The sequence below is a fragment of the Fundulus heteroclitus genome, unplaced genomic scaffold (assembly GCF_011125445.2).
Source record: "Fundulus heteroclitus isolate FHET01 unplaced genomic scaffold, MU-UCD_Fhet_4.1 scaffold_99, whole genome shotgun sequence".
Taxonomy (NCBI): Eukaryota; Metazoa; Chordata; class Actinopteri; order Cyprinodontiformes; family Fundulidae; genus Fundulus; species Fundulus heteroclitus.
In genome coordinates, this window is record NW_023397461.1 from 854,543 (window position 1) to 875,072 (window position 20,530).

At 44.3% G+C, this 20,530-nt stretch overlaps 1 protein-coding gene across 2 annotated transcripts; it reads left to right on the forward strand.

Moving 5' to 3' along the window:
- Window positions 1-13,428: 13,428 nt before the first annotated feature.
- On the forward strand, window positions 13,429-17,721 carry LOC110367987 (N-lysine methyltransferase KMT5A-A). Of its 2 annotated transcripts, XM_036135096.1 has the most exons (6): window positions 13,608-13,724; window positions 14,301-14,437; window positions 15,973-16,172; window positions 16,310-16,524; window positions 16,817-17,038; window positions 17,162-17,721. In XM_036135096.1, the coding sequence occupies exons 3-6, from the start codon at window positions 16,006-16,008 to the stop codon at window positions 17,566-17,568; spliced, it is 1,011 nt and encodes a 336-aa protein (XP_035990989.1). In that variant the 5' UTR covers window positions 13,608-13,724; window positions 14,301-14,437; window positions 15,973-16,005; the 3' UTR covers window positions 17,569-17,721. The 2 variants fall into 2 exon arrangements, with proteins under 2 accessions (XP_021170616.2, XP_035990989.1); XM_021314941.2 differs by lacking the exon at window positions 14,301-14,437 and having other exon boundaries at window positions 13,429-13,724.
- Window positions 17,722-20,530: the final 2,809 nt, after the last annotated feature.

Consider the following 20,530-nt stretch of genomic DNA (forward strand, 5'->3'; position numbering starts at 1 on the left):
TGGGGTTGCCAAAAGGAGCATCGGAGATGACTTTCTCTATCCTGACCAGGTTCACACTTAAAATGCAAAGAACAGAATTATAGAGGCCTAAACAAATACGGACACAAAGAAGTGTTTATACAAAGAATTCCACCAATCCACAGATTAAAATGCAGATAACAAGGCTAAACAAAGAATTAGAAGAAGGACAAAACCTAATGCTGATCACTTATCAACGGGTGGTCAATATTTAAGAGGGTTCAAGGGAACTGCACAATTTCTTCAATAATCACAACAGACAGTGATTGACGAAACAAAAAAGCAAATTCTAGAATGGGGATTTTTAATCTGCTGGGACAAAACAAGGTGCAAACATAAAATAAGGATTTATAGATCACTGGGTGATATAAGTTAACATAAACATAACATAACACAGATGCTGAATTTGGATAAACTGCAGGAAAAGCAACGGTAGTAATAATGGATAAAATTATGCTTGGGTGTGTTATCAATTAAACTAATGTTACCTGAAAAAGGTTTAAAGACTCTTAAAAAATTCTAACTAGAACAGTATGGAGCAGTAAAATGTTCAGGGGGAGATGTTTTTAAAGAGAAAAAAGGAGTTACTGATCACAGCATACTACAGTTTAAAGGTTTGTTTTAAACAAGATTCAAACAGGGGGACACAAAATACAACCAGGGTTGCTTACAAAAGCTATCTGTTAAAACAAGCAGAAATTATTAAAAAATAAGAAAATAATGGGGTTAGAATTGCTCTTCGCTTTGGGGGAAAGGCGTATTCAACTATTCAATTCAATTCAATTCAATTTTATTTATATAGCGCCAAATCATGAAACATGTCATCTCAAGGCACTTTACAAAGTCAAGTTCAATCATATTATACAGATTGGGTCAGATTATACAGATTGGTCAAAAATGTCCTATATAAGGAAACCAGTTGATTGCATCAAAGTCCCGACAAGCAGCATTCACTCCTGGGGAAGCGTAGAGCCACTGGAAGAGTCATCTGCATTGTACATGGCTTTGCTGCAATCCCTCATACAGAGCAAGCATGAAGCGACAGTGGGAAGAAAAACCACCCATTAACGGGAAGGAAAAACCTCCGGCAGAACCGGGCTAGAAGTCCTTTGGTTTGATGCACGTCAAGCTGAAACTGATTCACAGAACTACTTCCTGTCTCCGCCCTGGGCTACACCCACTTCCTGAATAGCAACGAATCACGACTTTATGTGCGCTAGGGGCATGAACAACACTTCCTTTTTCCCAGCTGAGTTTTTCAAAATAAGACGTAAGAAGTACATAGGGTTGTCTCTGAGTACCATCACAACCATATTCTGGAAATATATATAGTAGAGCTTTCTTTTACAAACTTAAGGGTTTTTCTGTTGGGCTTTTTAGAAAAATGTGAAGTATTTTATAGCTGGTTCAGCAAGAAGTTTCTGAAAGGTTTAAATACAATTCCTTGTTGAGACTTAGTGTGCTAAATAAGGTTGAGATTAACCTTGACACAGTATCCATATGATGACAAATTTCTGTTGCAGAGATTTTTCAACTGTTGGACATTGTAAGGTGAGACACACATGGGAACATTTTGTTAAAGAATTATGAAGAAATGCTGCTGGAGATAAAGTTGAACTTTCAGATTTTTCCGTTAATATAAGAGTAATGCAAGATCTAATGATTACAGTAAAGGAGGTTAAGCTAAGAGCACAATAATTGGGAACGGAAATATCTGGATGTGAAAGTGTTTGAAGAAGGTAAATGACACAAGATTGGGAGTCTTGATAAGAACACTAATTACACCTTGTTTCTGTTCTTCAACAGTAAACAAGGCTTGGTGTCTGCCAACCATCTTCACAAAGCATCTTACTGGGGATAAAATGCTTATTGCCTGAAAAAGGACAGAACACTCATTACCATCCAACTAAATCGTTTTTGTCCACGCAGAGGAGCAAGAAAAAGACTTAAGAAGTTTGGGAGTAACATGTCAGAGAAATATAATATTTTTTTTCTTCTTCTTTCTTTTTGCCATGAAGGAGCAATTGCCTGAGAACCCTGAGCTGACCACTTATGCGCAAATAGATTCATGTCAGCCACGTGCTCAGACTGGCCTGATGGTTTTTTTACTTGCATTATTGACGTCACGAATGTTTTTATTTTCCTCTTTTCCACTGACTTCCATCACTATGTTTGATTTTATGTGTTATGATGATTTATACTGTGATGTTGCACTAAGTTTATTGTTATGGTTTTGTGATTAAGAATGGAAACTGTATCTGAAACTATCTGTTACAGATACACACACCAAGACCTACAGTCCCTGCAATCTTTTTGTTTTATTATATAGAGAGCCTGGATCTGAGGGGTACCACAGATCCATAAAATAACTTGGTAAGGCTAATTTTTAGATTCAATACAGGGTGTCTTCTCGCTCAGATTGGCCCAGAGTGGGAGTGCCCTAGACTGGGCTCCATCAGTTTTTTACCATTTCTTAGATGAGATGGGGTTTTTCTGCTGAAGACCCAGCCCGCCCTGTGATGCCCCCTACTGGTACTCTTGGATTTGTGAGGTTTGAAAGTGATGGATGTTTGTCCATAGGAATGGAGAGTGGAGGACCAAGTAGGAGGTTTCTTGGAGTGGAAGTAGAGTAGACAAATTTTGCCTTGATTACTGAACAGCATTAGCTTACTTAGTCTAAAGTAAACTTAAAATAATGTGCGCATAGGAGCCTAAAACAGGCCTAGCTCAAATAGTTGAACCCTAAATTTTAAATAAAATGCTTGGACTGTGGTCATGACTAAAAATGCGTAATTATGAAGTATTCATGCTGATTGATGCTAAGATGTTTCCATTGAGGTTTGTCCGGCCCATTTCTGGAACTGTTTTTGTTGTGATGTGCCTTTGGAGCATACCAACAGGGGGGCTAACGGACAACTGGGCTGTTTTTTTATGATGTGCCATTCGGGCACACCAAAAGAGATTGTGTGACCCCAGAGAGCGTGGTACAGAATTGGTTGCCATGGAGATTAAAGATTGACGGACTCTGGAAGCCGGAAGCTGATGCGCTTGGAGTGGACAGAATCACCAGCTGTTCTTGGAGAGGGACAGCCTGAGAGCTGTCGTTCCACTGGTTGATCATCTTTGGTGATGTGCCATTAAGACACATCATCAGGGGGTCTGATAGGATATCAAGGAGGTCAAGTGGAACGAGCTGTTTATCCCAGGACTGTCTGCCACACTTGGATAACACCGGACAACGAGGAAATGACTCATCTGTCTCTCTGTCTCTCTACGAGGTCGGTCGTGTCTTTTCTCTCTCTGCAGCTTTTACCCCCCCCCCTCTCCTGCTTTGCTTTGCTATGTCTTGTCTTCTGAGCACTTTCTTCATATCAACCGAACTCTGAAAAACATTGATCTGGTAAGCTGGTCTCTCAATACTATTGATAAATTTTTTTTTGACGGGTAGGCAACGGAAGGGGGACCCGTCCGGTCCTGATTTGACTTATTTTGTGAGATACACCCTAAATTCCTGGAGGAAAACGGTGTGTCTTTCGACCTTGTCATTCCTGGACGTTTGAAATTTTCACATTGGATTAAGGATACTGGGATCTCTACTTATTGGTTTTTGTGGATTTTTGAAGTATCGGCAAATACAGCGGATGTCGGAGCCATTTGGCCTTGATCAGGCTGCCGGCTGCATGACGCGCTCACTCTGGCTGTGAACGGACAAACCTGGCAGGTGAATGGAGCGAAGCCGAAAAGCTGCCTGTGTTGGAACGCAGACTGACTTTGGGGTTGAACTCAAGGGGAGATGGGATAAAATCTGGGAGTGAAGCGCGAAAAAGCCCAATAATTTGGAAAATTGGATTTATGTGGAGCCAGCAAAAGACTTAAAAGCTGACAGGAAAGGCAGTGCAGCTTGTCTCATAACAAATAACATATTTGGATTCCCTCCCTATCTCTACTCCTGGATTGTTATGGCGGAGAGTGCCCAGAAAAGCCCCCGGCTACCCCCCTCCCCCGCTGACACCTGAGGATGCTTCTCTGAACTGTGGGTCGGCTGATAACATCAAGGACAATGGCCTCTGGAGAGTGTTCACGGAGATAAAACACTTTCGCCCATACACACACGCATAACTGATACTCATAAAAACTGATGAATTACACTCACGCGACAGGTCTCAAATGTTTACCTTCTGCATACATGTTGTCTTGTGTTTATTTGTGCTTTTGTGCTATGAGGGTTTTTTTGTGTCGGTTGTTTGTCTCTTTATAGGTGAGAGCATAAATAGGCAAACATCTGTCTTTTTTTTTTCCTCCCCCTCTCTTTCCCCCATGTTGTTGCTCTTTCTTCGAGAGTTTCAAGGCAGCGCCTGTAAACTCCGTTTAGGCGGGGTCTGGGCAGTTTGGAGGAATGCGGCCTTGACGGCTGCGCTTTTTAGCAGCGGCTGGCTGGCTGCGTTCCTTGGCAACGCAAGGCCTCAGTCAATCGTTCCCCCCAAATGTTTGTTTGTTAAGTGTATGTGATGGACGGTTGTACTGGAACTGACTTTTCGATTGCAATGCAAATTGTAATTGACAAATAAAATTTGATTGATTGATTGATTGATTGATTGATTGATAGCGTCCAGGAGTTGACACCGTTTATCCACTGATGACACCGTTTACCGATATGTACGGCCTTTTATGGGTGTTAACCTAAACTCCTTTATTTTTTATTTTTTTTAATTCTTTATTTTGAGTTTTTCAACAAATTTATACAAATGGGTATTTTTTACATGTACAGAAAAGTACATATATCATTAGTATTTAGACATCTTAACATGTTTCCCATTGTTGAAAGAAAAGAGAGCAAACAGAAACAAAAAAAAAACACACACATAAGGGAACAGAAGGGAGTGACCATTGCCATTATCTCACATATTCACATTTTCAGAATGAAATCGGGCCTTTTTAAGTTTGTATAATCAATCCATTTTTCCCAGCATGACATGAACCATCCCTGTCTGTTATTTATAGCTGCTGTCATCTCTTCCATTTTATAAATATCCAACATTATCTCCCACCATGTTGACAGATGTGGTACCTCCTGTGATAACCATTTTTTGGTTATACCCTTCTTACTAGCAACTAACAACATGCTCAAAAGAGATTTATCATTTTTCATCCAACCTTGTGGTATGTTTCCAAAGAAAATAGTTTTCATATCAAAGGGAATTATACATTTAAATATCTCCTGTAGTGTTTTGTGGATGTCTTTCCAATATTGTTTAACTACCGAGCAGTCCCACATAATGTGAAAATGGTTTGCTTGCAGGTTTCCACATTTTCTCCAGCAAACAGGAGGATTTCCATCATAGTGTGATTTTTGATATGGGGTAATAAAGTATCTTATCAGTGTTTTCCATCCAAACTCTCTCCATCTCTGTGAAGACGTACATTTCCACTGATGCTTCCAGATCAGAGTCCATTCTTCTTCTGTTATGTTTATTCCTGCTTCTTTCTCCCATAGTGCCTTAACAGTCCCAGTTGAGAACGACCCATGACTTGTCAAAAATTTGTACAAAAAAGAAATTAATTTCTTGTTTCCATCCCCTGTGTATGCATTTTTAAATAGTTTCAGTAAGTATACATTAGCATCCGATGTTAAATCAACCTTTGTTTCTATGTAATGTCGTATTTGTAAGTAGCGGTAGAAATCCTGCTTTTCTAAATTATATTTATGTTTCAGTGTCTCAAATGCAATTACTTTACCATCCTTAATTAGATCATTTATAGTTTTTAACCCTTTAGAAGTCCAAATTTTAAATCGTGAATCTAATTGGTTTGGTATAAAATCAGAGTCGTATGCATACCATTTCAATCCTGCGATATCTTTTTCCAGTTTATATTCTTTCACCACGTTTTGCCACACAGAGAGAGTACATTCAACCCAGGGACTACCGGTATTATGTATATATTTCCCGATATTTGTGTCTGCCAATACAGATTGTATTGGAACTGAAAGAGTTTTCTCCTCTATATTCTTCCACTGAGCATCGCAGGAAACATCACACCAATTTATTACGGTTTTCATTTGTGCAGCTCGGTAATAGTTTCTCAAAGATGGCAGGCCCCATCCTCCTTTTTCTTTATCTAGTTGTAAGGTTTTGAAGTGGACTCTTGGTCTCTTCCCCTCCCATACATATCGTGAAATCATTTTGTCCCATTCATTGAAGACATTTTGATCAATAGATATGGGGAGGGTCTGAAACAAATACAGTAATCTTGGCAAAACATTCATTTTGATGGATTCTATTCTCGAGTGTAGAGTGAAAAAAGGAATCAAGTTCCACCGTTTTATGTCTTCGACAATTTTCTTTAGTAATGGGACATAGTTCACATCAAATAGTTTGGTTTGATCCTTTGGTATGGTAATACCTAAATATTTTAAGGATTGGGCCTGCCACATCATTGGGTATCTGGTAACCATTTCCACAGGTGGATTATAATTATAGGAAAGGGTTTGAGTTTTGTTCATGTTAATTTTGTACCCAGACATTTTACCATATTGCTTGCACAGATGAATGAGTTCAGGTAGTGAGTTTGTCGGTTGTCCTAAAAATATTAAGATGTCATCTGCATAACAAGCAAGCTTATGCTCCCTCCCTTTAATTGTAATTCCTTTAATATTTTGGCTTTGTCTTATGGACTGGGCCAGTGGTTCTAGATATAAAGCAAACAAAAGTGGGGACCATGCGCAGCCCTGACGATTTCCTCTCTGTAATATGAAACTGTCAGATAAATATCCGTTAACCTTGATTCTTGCTGTGGGGTTTGTATATAAGGCTTTTATAGTTTGAATAACGGTTTCATGTAACCCAAATTTGTATAATACTCTGACTCAGTTAATTGGGATTTTCTTTACAAACGCTTTCTCAGCGTCGACACTTACCAGCACCGCCTCAGTCTTATTTTTATTAATTTGGTCTATAATATGAAGTGTTCTGCGTATATTATCTTGTGTCTGTCGGTTTCTTATGAATCCAGTTTGATCGTTATGTATCAACATTGGTAAGAATTCCTCCATCCGTCTGGCCATTATAGAAGTAAATAATCTGTAGTCAATATTTAAAACAGAAATGGGCCTATATGAACCACATTCATTCTTATCTTTACCTTCTTTTGGTACTGCAGTGATTATAGCCTCTTTCCAACTCGGAGGTGTTTCTCCCTTTTTCAGTACCCAATTTAAGGTAGGAAGTATTATGGGGATCAGCTCATGTTTGAATTCCTTATACCACTCAGCTGTGTAGCCGTCTCCCCCTGGTGAGCGGCCTGACTTAAGTCTACTAATGGCTCTTTTGAGTTCCACCTCTGTTATGTTTTCCACCATTTGTTCATTTTGCTTAGGATTTAGTTTTGGCAGGTCCAATGATTTCAGAAAGTCATCAATATAATTTATGTTTTCCCCAGGGACTTTGGTATACAGTGTTTTGTAGAAATCTTCAAATACTTTATGAATTTCCTTTAATTTGGTGACAACTTTCTTTGTTTTGGGATCCTTAATCTTTGTTACTGTGTTGTCTGCTAGTTTCTTTTTTAATTTCCATGCAAGTATTTTCATAGATTTTGATCCACTTTCATAGTATGTTTGTTTCAAATACATTAATTTCTTTTTAATCTCTTGTGTATTTAAATTATTTATTTCATTTCTTATACTCTTTAATTCTTTCAGGATGTTTGGTGCTGAGGTCTGTTTATGTTGGCCTTCTAAGGTTTTTAAATCTTTTTGTAAATCTTCTAATCTTTTGTTTTTCATCTTCTTTTTATATGAGCTTATCGCTATAATTTTTCCTCTTAGCACAGCTTTTAAGGTGTCCCAAAGAATTGGGGGAGAGACCTCTTCATTGTCATTTATATCTAAAAATTCTTTTATATCTTTTCTAATTTGTTTCCTAACGTTAATGTCCTGGAGCAAATATGAATTTAGTTTCCAAGTAGTCACCTTGGGGCATAAATTTAAATCGATCACCAGAGTTAGGGGTGCGTGATCACTCACATCTATTGTCCCCATTCCACAGCTTTGAATATTATCTTTGTCTTTGCCAAATGTAATAAAATAATCAATTCTGGTGTAAAGTGAGTGAGGGGCTGAGTAGTGTGAGTAATCACGTCTTGTGGGAAAAAGGTCTCTCCAAATATCAATCAACCCCACCTCATTGAAAAGAGCAGAAATCTTCTTATGTAGAGTGTTTGATTCCAGATTTTTTCCATTAGAGTTATCTAATTCCGGCCGGAGACTGACGTTCAGGTCTCCACCACATATTAAGAAGCCTTGAGTTTCTGTTACCATGATGTTAATGATTTTTTTAAAGAAACTCAAGTCACTCCCAGGTGGTGCATAAATGTTCATGAGTGTCACCAAATTGCCCTCACTGCTACCCCTTACCAATATGAATCTTCCCTCTTTATCTTTCAATTCATATGATTTTTCGAAATTTAGTGTTTTTGAGATGAGGATGACCACACCACGTCTTCGACCAGACTGATAGGAGGAAGAGAACATATTTGTAAATCCCATTCTCTTCAATTTCTCATGTTCATTATCATTTAAGTGAGTTTCTTGCAGATATACCAATTGTGCCTTGTCTTTTTTCATCTTAGTTAGGATTCTGCTTCGTTTTATTGGGTTTGTTAGCCCATTTACATTAAATGAAATACATTTAATACCATTATTCATTATTTATGTGGTATAATATGTCATGATGTAAAATAGAATGGTCAGCTCCCTTAACAAACAAGAACATAGAACAAGAACAACTAAAAGAGAAATAATTATTCACACAAAACTGTGATTCCAGGGTAGGGGTCTCTCGTGAAGGACCCTGCAAGGTGTAGTGTCTATCCACCACCGCGAGGGGGAATCCTCTCCCTCCGAACGGGGAAGGGCCCCACAAACAGCCCAGAGTGTACTTCTCCACTAAAGTTTCTCCACATACATATCCTCATTTATTGGGGGAAAAGAGTCATGTCTCATATACAGACCTTACCGCGTGGGTTGTTATAGAGCTTGTGTAACCTCACTGGTCCTCGGACGCGGAGGGCGCGCGTCTCCTGTAGACCTGCAGCCTCTCTCGGATCGCTCTTTCCCGGTGCTCCTCGGCGCATCGTGTCAGCTGCTCCATCAGGCTCTCCTTCTGCGTTACCTTCGTCACCGTGAAGCCCCGCGCTCTCATGTCCGCCGTCGCTTCCTCCGCGGTGTTGTACAGCACGGTCCCGTCTTTGTAGAACACCCGCAGCTTCGCGGGAAAGGGAGTTTGGATTCGGATGTTCTGTTCGCGCAGAGCCCGCTTAGCCTCCGTGTATTCCCTGCGTCTCTGGAGGATAGCAGGAGGGTAGTCTTGGTCAAAATAGATTCTTCTTCCCTCCAGAAGCACAGTCTTTTTCATCCAGGCTCTGCGAAGAACTTCTTCTTTAGTTGTGTAGCGAGCGAACTTTATTATGATCGAGCGGGGTTTATCTTCGCCATTCTCCCGTGAGCTGGGGGGGCCCACACGGTGCGCTCTCTCAATGTCAAGGCTGAGGGACTCGGGGATGTCCAGACAGCTCCGGAAGACTTTTACCATGAAACCAGCCACCGATGTCCCCTCTGCCTGCTCCGGGATGTTGTACACTCTCAAATTATCACGTCGGGATCTTGCTTCTTGGTTTATTAGTTTGCTTTCCTGTTCGCTCATTACTTTTAGCATCCTGGTCAAAACTTGCTCCACGCCCTGGACCCGGTCCTCCATCTGGTCAATTCTTGTCTCAGCTTCAGTGATCTTCTGGTTTACGTTGATCAAATCTGATTTAAAGTCTTGAAATTCTTTGCGAAACCCTCGTATTTCTTTTAGCACTGTCGCTAAACTAATAGAAGTTGACTCGTTAGCTCCATTGTTAGCGCTAGCATTAGCTTCTTCGCTAGCTTCTTCAGATGGCGTGGTCCTCGATGCCTTTTCTTCGCTCTGACGGTCTTCTACCACAGTTTTCTGTCTATTTTCTTTTTTCCCCATGTTCACACCCCTTTCACCTTCAACTTACTGTGACAAAATGTGAATATTGGTATTTAAATGGGGTGAAATAGTCAAAATCAGTGGAGAGCTATCGCCCTAGGCTGCCATTCGGTAGGATGACGTCACCGGAACCTCCTCCTAAACTCCTTTATAATGTTTAAATGATGAGCAATCGGGGCTTCTTGCCGATCAAGAGCCCATCAGCGCTGATGTGTTTGTAACCATTTCTCTGACTGTGGTAGATTAAATAATCTGAAATATACTTTATGCTTTCCAGAGTTTTGCATCTTAAGTGGTCTCAGAGTGGTGGTCGCCGATTAAGGGTAATCTAGGGAGTAGAGAGAAGCAAAACAACTCTGTGACTTTCAAAATAATACAAAGCAGTTCAGTTCTCAGAGAAAAAAGCTGCCACAGATGGTGAGGTGCTGCAAAACAACTTTATATCATGAGAATCTTTCTCTTCACAAACCTTACTCTGTCACATAGGAGAGAAAGATTAGTCATCTGAAAGGCACTTTAATATCTGAATAAACTCAAACCTAAAAACATTTTAAATAGTAATGAGTAAATACATGATAAGTACGATGAATATGGGAAATAAAAAACATATAGAGAATAGAAAAAATAATTCTAACACACACCCTCAGAGACAGGAACAGTGTTGTCCAGCGAACCCACGGAGACAAGAACAAAAGTGTTTGTTTGACACTCGAACACAGGAACCGAGGCGTCCATCCTGATGTGGACAGGCACAGAAGCATTCTCTCTGATGGGGTCAGGTTCTTTGGTAGGAATACTGGAGACTGATTGACCCCTGTGGCAGACTTTAGAAACGGCTGGTGGTGGTGCTGCTGCTCCCTTTCTGTCCTCTTAGGTGGCGGGTGATTAGCAGGGAGGCTGCGGTGCACAGGTGTTTGTCATTTCAGGCTCTCCAGGAGGAGCTTAAAAGGAGGCTGCTACCAGCACTTTTCACCAGTGTGGAAAACCATGTGGTATGATTCAGCCATCTCCGTTCTGCTTGAACCTAAGCTTTCAAGTGAACCTAATCCTGCGTCTCTTGTTCCCAGGTCCCACCCAAGTGTTGAACCTTTGTTCCCAGGACTATCCACGGATCGTCCAAACTGCTCTCCAGTTCCCCCTGTGAAAACCTGTCTCCCAAGTTTCCGTCTGGCAGCTTGCCGACTCTGCTCCTCCTGAGCCTTCGTCTCCTGATCAAGCCTCACTCACCCTCCACCAATCCCCTGTCCAGCCTCCCTGCGTCACCACCACTTCATCTCTGACCCTCCCGGAAAGCATTACCTGTCTGCAACCTCAGCGCCACACCGGCAGCAGTCCCATCCTTCTCATTCCATCACCTTTCCCTGGTGGTAAAGTTGTCGTCTCGCAGTGAGTTCTCATGCCTGTTTGAATTTTTTTTCTACTCCGTTGTTCTCCCCTCTAACTACTCTGTCTCCCCTCCATTTTTCTCTCAGCTCCGGAAACCCTGATCCAGTCTAGTCACATTCAATAAAACGTTTTAAGCGTAAAACATTCTGGTCTCTTGAGTGTGTGTTCTGCATGTGGGCCAAACAATTGTCAAAAATCATGACAGTAACAGGATCTTCTCACTTAAATCACTTTAAAGACAGGAGGAAAGTTTTCACTCGTCCCACTGGAGAATCCGATATCCTGTTTGCCGCATTCAATTTAAGGAACCTGTCCATGTCTCTCATCCCCCTCAGATCTCAGTACATGATGTGTTGTATCAATGCTTGTATTCTCTTAAGAAGTCAGGAACTGATATTTTTAACTTATTAAAGTTTAGCAAATAACCTAGTATATAACTATTACTTTAAGAGAAAATCTTGTTTAAAGGAAGAACTTTGGCTACCAGTGTGTAGATAACAATGCAGCAGGGTGTTCTAGCACCTTACCTTCTAAGCTTATTTCAGGCTTCTGCCAATCCTTTACAGTTAAATGTCCTGTATTGTTTAAGATAATATCCTTCAGTAGAGTGAAAAAAAAATATTTTGTGGCCCGCACCTGCGGCTCGTTACGGCTACTCTGCTTGAGCTTAAAAGGAATGTTCAGTCAGCTGGAGGACGCCAGAGTGTTAGTCCGTTGTGATACGCCTAGGCCATTGTCCTGTCGACCGATCTCCATTCCTGAGTTTTGATGTTCCTGATTCCAAGCTCTAACTCTGTCTCCTGTCTTCTTCAGTTCGTCATGCTCTGGATTTACTCACCCTTGTTGTCTCCGTGCACTGAAGACAACACTGAAGACCTACTTGGTGGTACCAAGCCGGACAAGAGACCCCCCTTCCTGGATTCACTCTGGTTCATTCAGCTGCTCCTCCTGTCTGCCTCCGCTGTGGTGCTGCTCAGGCTCCCCACCTGCGCTCCATCCACCAGCTCAACTTAAAGCCGCGTTAACCCCCGCGTCCAGTCAGCCAGCTTTCGCGTCATCTAGTGCTCTGCCTCCTAGTAACTCGTCAGCTGATTCCTCTGATCAGCTTTCCCCTGTCTCTGAAGGCCCGTGTTCGACCCCTGAGAAATTCTCCGGAGACAGCGGCGATTACCACTACAGTGTCCTTTACTCCTGACCCGGTGAGAAGACAGCTAACCAGACTCCACTCCGGCAAAGCTGCAGGCCCCGATGGTGTATTCCCCAGAGTGCTCAAACCTTGTGCCTACCAGCTGTGTGGAGTACTTAGCCTAATCTTTAGCCTAAGCCTGCTCCTCCAGAGAGTCCCTGTGCTGTGGAAGACGTCCTGCCTCGTTCCTGTGCCAAAGACGCCGCGTCCTAGCGGCTCTCAGGACTACAGACCGGTAGCACTGACGTCCCACATCATGAAGACATTTAAGAGGCTAGTCCTGGAGCAGCTAAGACCCATGGTCAGGCCCTTAACTGATCCACTACAGTTCACCTACAAGCCCCGCCTGGGAGTTGAGTATAGCATCATCTTTCTGCTAAAAAGAGTCTACACTCATCTGAAAAAGCCGGCGAGCACTGTGAGAATCATGTTCTTTGATTTCTCCAGTGCCTTCAACACCATCCGTCCGGCTCTACTGGGTGAGAAGATGACGGCGATGCAGGTGGAGGCCCCCATGGTGTCCTGGATTGTTGATTACCTGACGGGCAGACCACATTATGTACGCCTACAGAACTGTGTGTCTGACAGGGTTGTAAGCAACACTGTGGCCCCTCAGGGGACTGTCCTCTCCCCCTTCCTCTTCACCCTTTTCACCTCAGACTTCATCTATTGCACTGAGTCCTGCCACCTTCAGAAGTTTTCTGATGACTCAGCAATAGTTGGCTGCATTGAAAAGGGTGATGAGAGTGAATATAGTAGAGTGGTGGGAAACTTTGTCACTTGGAGTGAGCTGAACCATCTGCAGCTCAATGTGACAAAGACAAAGGAGCTAATAGTGGATCTGAGGAGGACAAAAACACCTGTGACCCCTGTTTCCATCCAGGGGGTCCCTGTAGACACTATGGAGGAGTATAAGTACCTTGGAGTGTATTTTAACAATGAGCTGGACTGGACAAGAAACACCGAGGCGGTCTACAAAAAGGGCCAAAGCCGACTCTTTTAATTTGGACCAGGAGCGCCACCACACGGAGGAGAACAAGACACGCCTTTGTTATTACTGCGTGGCCCTGATGCTGCTGAAGGCGCACGTGAAGCCGTGGGTGGTGGAAAACCTGCAGGTGAGAAGGCATCTCCCTGTGGTTTGGTCGAGCCGTTGTGGCGCTCAGCTCAATGTGTTTGCCCTTTTTTTTGGTTTGTTTTTAAATCGTGTCTTTATTGTTTTTGGAAATTAACACAGATAGCAAACAGAACAACAAGGCCACATTAAATAGCATCTATTACTACCCGTTTATACATATACATATGGACATAAATCATGCAGTCCTATTACACTTGACAGTGAAGTATCACAAAACACATCTGTAAGTCAAAAAGAGACATTCAAGGTCCAAAAACATTAGCTAGCCAATTTTCTTCTCGGCCACCCGGCACCCCTTTTAGTATACCATTACACATAATCAATCCGTCGAAGCAACGGATTGATAATTTTTTCACATTTAATAACAAATACTGATTAAAAAACATAAACATGACCCAATTTAACCCTTAGGGATGGCTCTCAGTCGTGCTATTTCCTTTCCACAGACGAGAGACGCAGGAGAGCCATAGCTGGAGCGCACCAGCTATGACTGACTTATACAGCAGTTACATTTTCCCAACTGCCATGGCCAATGCTTTCCTCTCATCCTATGCAGCTACTCGAGACCTACTTCACCAAAGTCAGGTCAGGTATCGTGAGGGACACCAAGACGGCCGCGAGCCATTTCTTTTTTAACCGTTCTGGGACCATCATCACCAGCGCTCACGTTGATTTGAGCCGTCTTCATCGCTAGTGAGCGAAGTTGTTTTTCGAGAAGGTGGGGGTGTAAAAACCCAGCATTTCGATTAAATTTTATTTATGTAGCGCCAATTCAGGAAACATGTCTCACATCTCCAGGCACTTTACAAAGTCAAGTTCAATCAGATTACACAGATTGGTCAAAAATGTCCTATATAAGGGAACCAGTTGATTGCATCAAAGTCCCGACAAGCAGCATTCACTCCTGGAGAAGCGTAGAGCCACAGGTAGAGTCGTCTGCATTGTCCATGGCTTTGCAGCAACCCCTCATACTGAGCAAGCATGAAGCGACAGCGGAAAGAAAAACTCCCCATTAACGGGGATGAACGGTCATTTGCCTCAAACCGACAGGGGGTTAGAGAAGACAGAGCAGAGACACAACAAGACAGACAAAGAAGCACAGAAGCACACATTGATCCAGTAATCTGTTCTACATTAGATAGTAGTAGCGGGTGATCTGTTTTCCCTGGATGATGTCACAGTTAACAGAACATCAGACCAGGTGTACCTTCTATATAGAAAAAAAGAGAGAGAACAAAAAGTTAAAAGCTGAAATGATGACAAGCAATGCAAAACTGAAGAACAGTAGAACTCAGTAGAGTGATAAAAATAGACCCTGATGTCCTCCAATAGCCTTTTGAAACGGCTTTATCCGATATAAAAAAGGGTTTCTGTAATGAAACCCTCTTTTGGGGGTGGAGAACTCGGTTAAATTAAACTCAAAGGTTATTAAAAAATGGTCAGATAGGACAGAGTTGTGAGAAAATACTGTTAGTTTTTCACAATCAACGCCATATGTCAGCCCAAAGTCTAAAGCATGGAGCCAGGTCTGCGTCAGTTTACACACATTTTGAGCAAAACCAATTGAATCTAGGATAGTTTTAAAGGCTGCACTAAGGTTATCACATTCAGTGTCACCCACTATAATAACTTTCTCAGTGTTTATCACCAAATCAGACAAGAAGTCTGACAACTGATCCAAAATCTGAGTGTAAGGGCCTGGTGGACGATACAAAACAAGAAGAAGAGGTTTTATTACTTTGCGGTTTGGATGAGGGAAACTGAGAGTTAGATTTTCAAAAGAACTGTAGTTATTAATTGGCCTTGGACTAATTAATAAATCAGACTGAAAGATTGCCGCTACTCCTCCTCCTCTTCCTGTAGATCTGGGGATGTGGAAATTTAAGTAATTGGATGGAGTTGACTCATTTATACTAACGTAGTCCTCTTGTAGCTGAAGAGAACAGCCGTTTTTAACGTGCGTGTCGTATTTATTATTTTTTTAATTTTTTTTTTCAGAACAGTTCAATACAACTGCAGCACTCAGAAGACACAACAGATGGCAGCATAACAGCCTCTCCATTAATAACAATTGAACAATTTACCCCTGATGTCTTTTTCATTTAGTAATTTTTTATTTGCTGTTTTTTTTTTTGTTTAAAACCTAGATTAATTACAAACATGTAAAGGAGGCTGCAGTTCCCCCCTCCACGGAAAAGCTAATAATATTTTTTTTTTTATTTTCACAGCTACAACTTCCCGGTCGTCTCCAGCCAGGACGCATGCCTCATTGCTGCGCGAGACGCAAACCTCCTTTCCAAGACAGCAATGAGAGCACTTCTGGGGTATCTCGGAATTGCCCAGGACGAGCAGGACCCCCCCCCCCCTCACGTCTGACCCCTCAGGAGTTGGCGATGGTGGCCACCGACCTCAACAGTTTGGCCAGCAGGTGGGTGGGTTAGGATTGGAGGGGGGCGGGGGCGCTAAGCCTTCAGTTGCATGTTTACACATCCCTCTGTCTTTCTTTCTCTCTCTCTTGCTCGCTCCCTTTCTGTCCACGGCCATGGTCCTTCCTTCCTCTCCCAGCCCCTCTGGCCGCGATCCGGAGCGCAAGCGGCCGCAGGAAACCAGCCCCGGAGAGAGCACGGAAGTGGGCGCCTTTTTCCAGGAGTTTCCTGTGACATTACACAGACAGACGCCCACAAAGAAGCAGAGGCGAGAGAAGGGCTTCTCCGCGGACAGGGCGCTGTATGATAGATGGAGGATTCGTCAGCGAAAGCTCAGACAGACACACCTACTCTGTAAGTACTCAAAGCGCTCAAAATAGCCCAGTCGCTCTCACTAATGTGCACACATTCATACGCCGATATGCAGATCGTTAGGCACCTCGGGGTTGCGATCAAAACCTATTTGTTTTTTTTTCCAAGTACAAATGCTTCCACAAGCTCTACGCTGTAATGGAAAAAAATAAATATCCAAATATTAAGCCTGATGTAAATGAGGGCACTGTTATGCAACGTTGTTTTTGGCCCGGTTTTTTACTGATTCTGATTGTAACAGTGAACGTGGGTGGTTTCCCTTGTTTTCTCCTAGCCTACTGGACCCGACAAAAGCCCTCTGTCCACACGGTCCAGGGTTACATCAGGAGCTCGGGCTTGAACTCAAACTGCATCTCTGCCTGGGAGGTCGTAGAGGGCTGGACTCCGCCACCTAAAGTGGACCTGAGAAAGGACTCAGACCTGATAGGGCACATAGAACAACAGAGGAGGCCTGGACTAACCATTGCGGAGAGCAAAAAGCCCAGAGCAGGCAACGGTGGGTCGATGTTACATGGCAGTTTGGTTGCCCATCGTGATGGGCGTTAAAATTCTCTGATGCATTTAATCCAGACAGTGTGCCGTTTACAAAAGTGACCATGTTTCACTCCTCCACACATAGGGGTCTTTGCCACGAAGGACTTCGCCAGAGGCGCTGTTGTCTGCGACTACCACGGACCGGTAGTCAGCGCCGAAGAGGGCAGGCGCGTGCTGGAGGCACTGCAACCCGGCGAGGGGAGCTACATCTTCTTCTTCAAGGCTGGGGAGCAGAAACTTTGTGTCAATTCACAAGTGGCGCCTTGCCAATGCCACCCAGACAAAGCCACCTTTGGGAGGATGATAAACCACTCCACCAAAAAACTAAATGTCAAAGGGATGGTTTTCCATGTCCCAGGTGAGGCCCTGCCCGTGCTTCTCATTAAAGCCGCACGGGACATAAAGGCTGGCGAGGAGCTCCTTATTGACTATGGGGTGACCCAAAGGTCATTTGGTGGGGAGGCTCAGGGTCTCTCGTGGCTGGACAGTTAAACCTAGCTCCCACAATCTAACCCTCTCACACACAGCTAAGTTGTGTGTATGTGTGTGTGTGTTTCTGCAGAGGTTGCAATGGTTTCGTTTGTTTTTATGTTGTTATATTTTATTTATTGAATAATATAGAAAATAAACCATTTTCAGTCCTTCCATTTTCTCCTAGCTCATGTTTGAACAAAAACCCGCCCTGCCATTCTCAGCTCCGCTATACAGCAAACCTCAGTGTGATACAGCCCCCTTAGAGAACCCCGTTCTTCCAGCTGACCAGTCACAGGCCTGCGTGGACGGGTTTTACAGGTTGAGTGATACGCAGCCCCCGAGAAGCCCTCTGCCAAAACAGTTAACCCAGGTAGGGGCTACGGAGCAGCCCCAGGTAGCTGCCTGCTGCTCCCCAGGGATGGGTTAAATGCACAAGGCACATTTCGTTGGAAAGTACAATTGCAATGACAAATAAAGTTTCCTTCTTTTTAAGGTAAAAGATACACAAATCTGGTTGATTTTAAACAAAATCTTAGGCCCACCCCTTGATACTTATCCCTTGAGCTAAAGTCAAAGACCTCATGACCTAGCACATATACACATAATCCGATATCTAAGATGAAAGGGGAAATATGTTTACAAGGTTCATGTTTAATGCATTTATGTGATCTGGTTGTTCTGCTACTAATATAAAACGGTGTTACACGGACACATAAATCTTACTGACTGGATGCCCGGAATCTCTGCCCAACACTGACACTAGACACACCAGAGGGGGTGGTTTTGAGCCAGACATGCTTTGAGGTCCACGTCTGTCCCTTTCCAGGCAGGGACCGGAACACAGAGGAAGCCAATACGTGGAAAGGAGCCTGGTAATAACGTCCCGCAGAGGATGTTCATATTAACACATAAGCATATTGGATTTTACACTTTATTTTGAGAAGTGTATTTACTTTATTAATTTTTTTATAAAAATATTTGTGGAGCACATTTTATGTCCGCTCCTCATCCAGTGTTCCCGTCGAGTCCTATTTTGATGAAGCACTTCAGTTGACGATGATAAACTGTGGTGCAGGCCCGTAGTGGTCCTGATGTGCAAGTCGGTCATCGAACCTGGATGAAGGTCATGGGGCAGAATACTTATTGAACCATCTAGTTCAATAAGTATTTATTGAGTTTACTATTACAACGCGGGTCACCGGGGCCCCACTCTGAAGCCAGGCCTGGAGGTGGGGCACGTTGGCGAGCGTCTGGTGGCCGGGCTTTTGCCCATGGAGCCCGGCCGGGCTCAGCCCGAAGAGGCAACATGGGTCCCCCTTCCAATGGGCTCACCACCTGTCGGAGGGGCCAAAGGGGTCGGGTGCATTGTGCAACGGGTGGCAGTAGAGGGCGGGGACCTTGGCGTTCCGATCCTCGGCTGCAGAAGCTGGCTCTTGGGACGTGGAATGTCACCTCTCTGGTGGGGAAGGAGCCTGAGCTTGTGCGCGAGGTTGAGAGGTTCCGACTAGAGATAGTCGGACTCACCTCGACGCACCGCTCTGGCTCCGGAACCAGTCTCCTTGAGAGGGGCTGGACATTCTTCCACTCTGGAGTTGCCCATGGTGAGAGGCGCCGAGCTGGGGTTGGCATACTGGTTGCCCCCCATCTCGGTGCCTGCACGTTGGGGTTTTCCCCGGTGAACGAGAGGGTGGCCTCCCTCCGCATTCGTATGGGGGGACGGGTTCTGACTGTTGTTTGCGCTTATGCGCCAAACAGCAGTTCAGATTACCCACCCTTTTTGGAGTCCTTGGAGGGGGTACTGGAGAGTGCCCCTCCTGGGGACTCCCTCGTTTTGCTGGGGGACTTCAACGCTCACGTGGGCAATGACAGTGGGACATGGAGGGGCGTGGTTGGGAGGAATGGCCCACCTGATCTGAACTCGAGTGGTGTTTTGTTGTTGGACTTCTGTGCTCGTCATGGATTGTCCATCTCAAACACCATGTTCAAGCATAAGGGTGTCCATATGTGCTCTTGGCACCAGGACACCCTAGGTCGCAGTTCAATGATCGACTTTGTTGTCGTTTCATCTGACCTGCGGCCGTATGTCTTGGACACTCGGGTGATGAGAGGGGCGGAGCTCTCCACCGACCACTACCTGGTGGTGAGTTGGCTCCGATGGCGGGGGAGGAAGCCGGTCCGACCGGGCAGGCCCAAACGCACTGTGAGGGTTTGCTGGGAACGTCTGGCAGAGTCCCCTGTGAGGCGGAGCTTTAACTCCCACCTCCGGGAGAACTTTAAACACGTCCCGAGGGAGGCGGGGGACATTGAGTCTGAATGGACCATGTTCCACGCCTCTATTGTTGAGGCGGCTAGTTGGAGCTGTGGCCGCAAGGTTGTCGGTGCATGTCGCGGCGGCAACCCTCGAACCCGCTGGTGGACACCAGCGGTGAGGGAAGCCGTCAAGCTGAAGGAGTCCTACCGGGCTTTTTTGGCCTGTGGGACTCCGGAAGCAGCTGATGTGTACCGGCAGTCGAAGCGGCAGGCGGGTCGGCTGGTCGCCGAGGCAAAAACTCGGGCGTGGGAAGAGTTCGGAGAGGCCATGGAGAAAGACTTTCGTACGGCTTCGAAGCAATTCTGGTCCACTATCCGGCGTCTCAGGAGGGGGAAGCAGTGCAGTACCAACACTGTTTACAGTGGGGATGGTGTGCTGCTGACCTCGACTCGGGACGTCGTGCGTCGGTGGGCGGAATACTTCGAAGACCTCCTTAATCCCACCAACACGTCTTCCATTGAGGAAGCAGAGCCTGAGGACTCTAGGTCGGGTTCTCCCATCTCTGGTGCTGAGGTTGCCGAGGTTGTTAAAAAGCTCCTCGGTGGCAAGGCCCCGGGGGTGGATGAGATTCGCCCTGAGTACCTTAAGGCTCTGGATGTTGTGGGGCTGTGTTGGTTAACGCGGCTCTGCAACATTGCGTGGACATCGGGGGCAGTTCCTCTGGATTGG

Coding starts and splice junctions, on each gene's coding strand:
- LOC110367987 (XM_021314941.2), top strand. CDS start 13,545: ATGAGCTGGACTGGACAAGAAACACCGAGGCGGTCTACAAAAAGGGCC. Junction 16,173..16,309: donor CTCAACAGTTTGGCCAGCAG/GTGGGTGGGTTA, acceptor TTCCTCTCCCAG/CCCCTCTGGCCGCGATCCGG. Junction 17,039..17,161: donor AAAGCCCAGAGCAGGCAACG/GTGGGTCGATGT, acceptor CTCCACACATAG/GGGTCTTTGCCACGAAGGAC.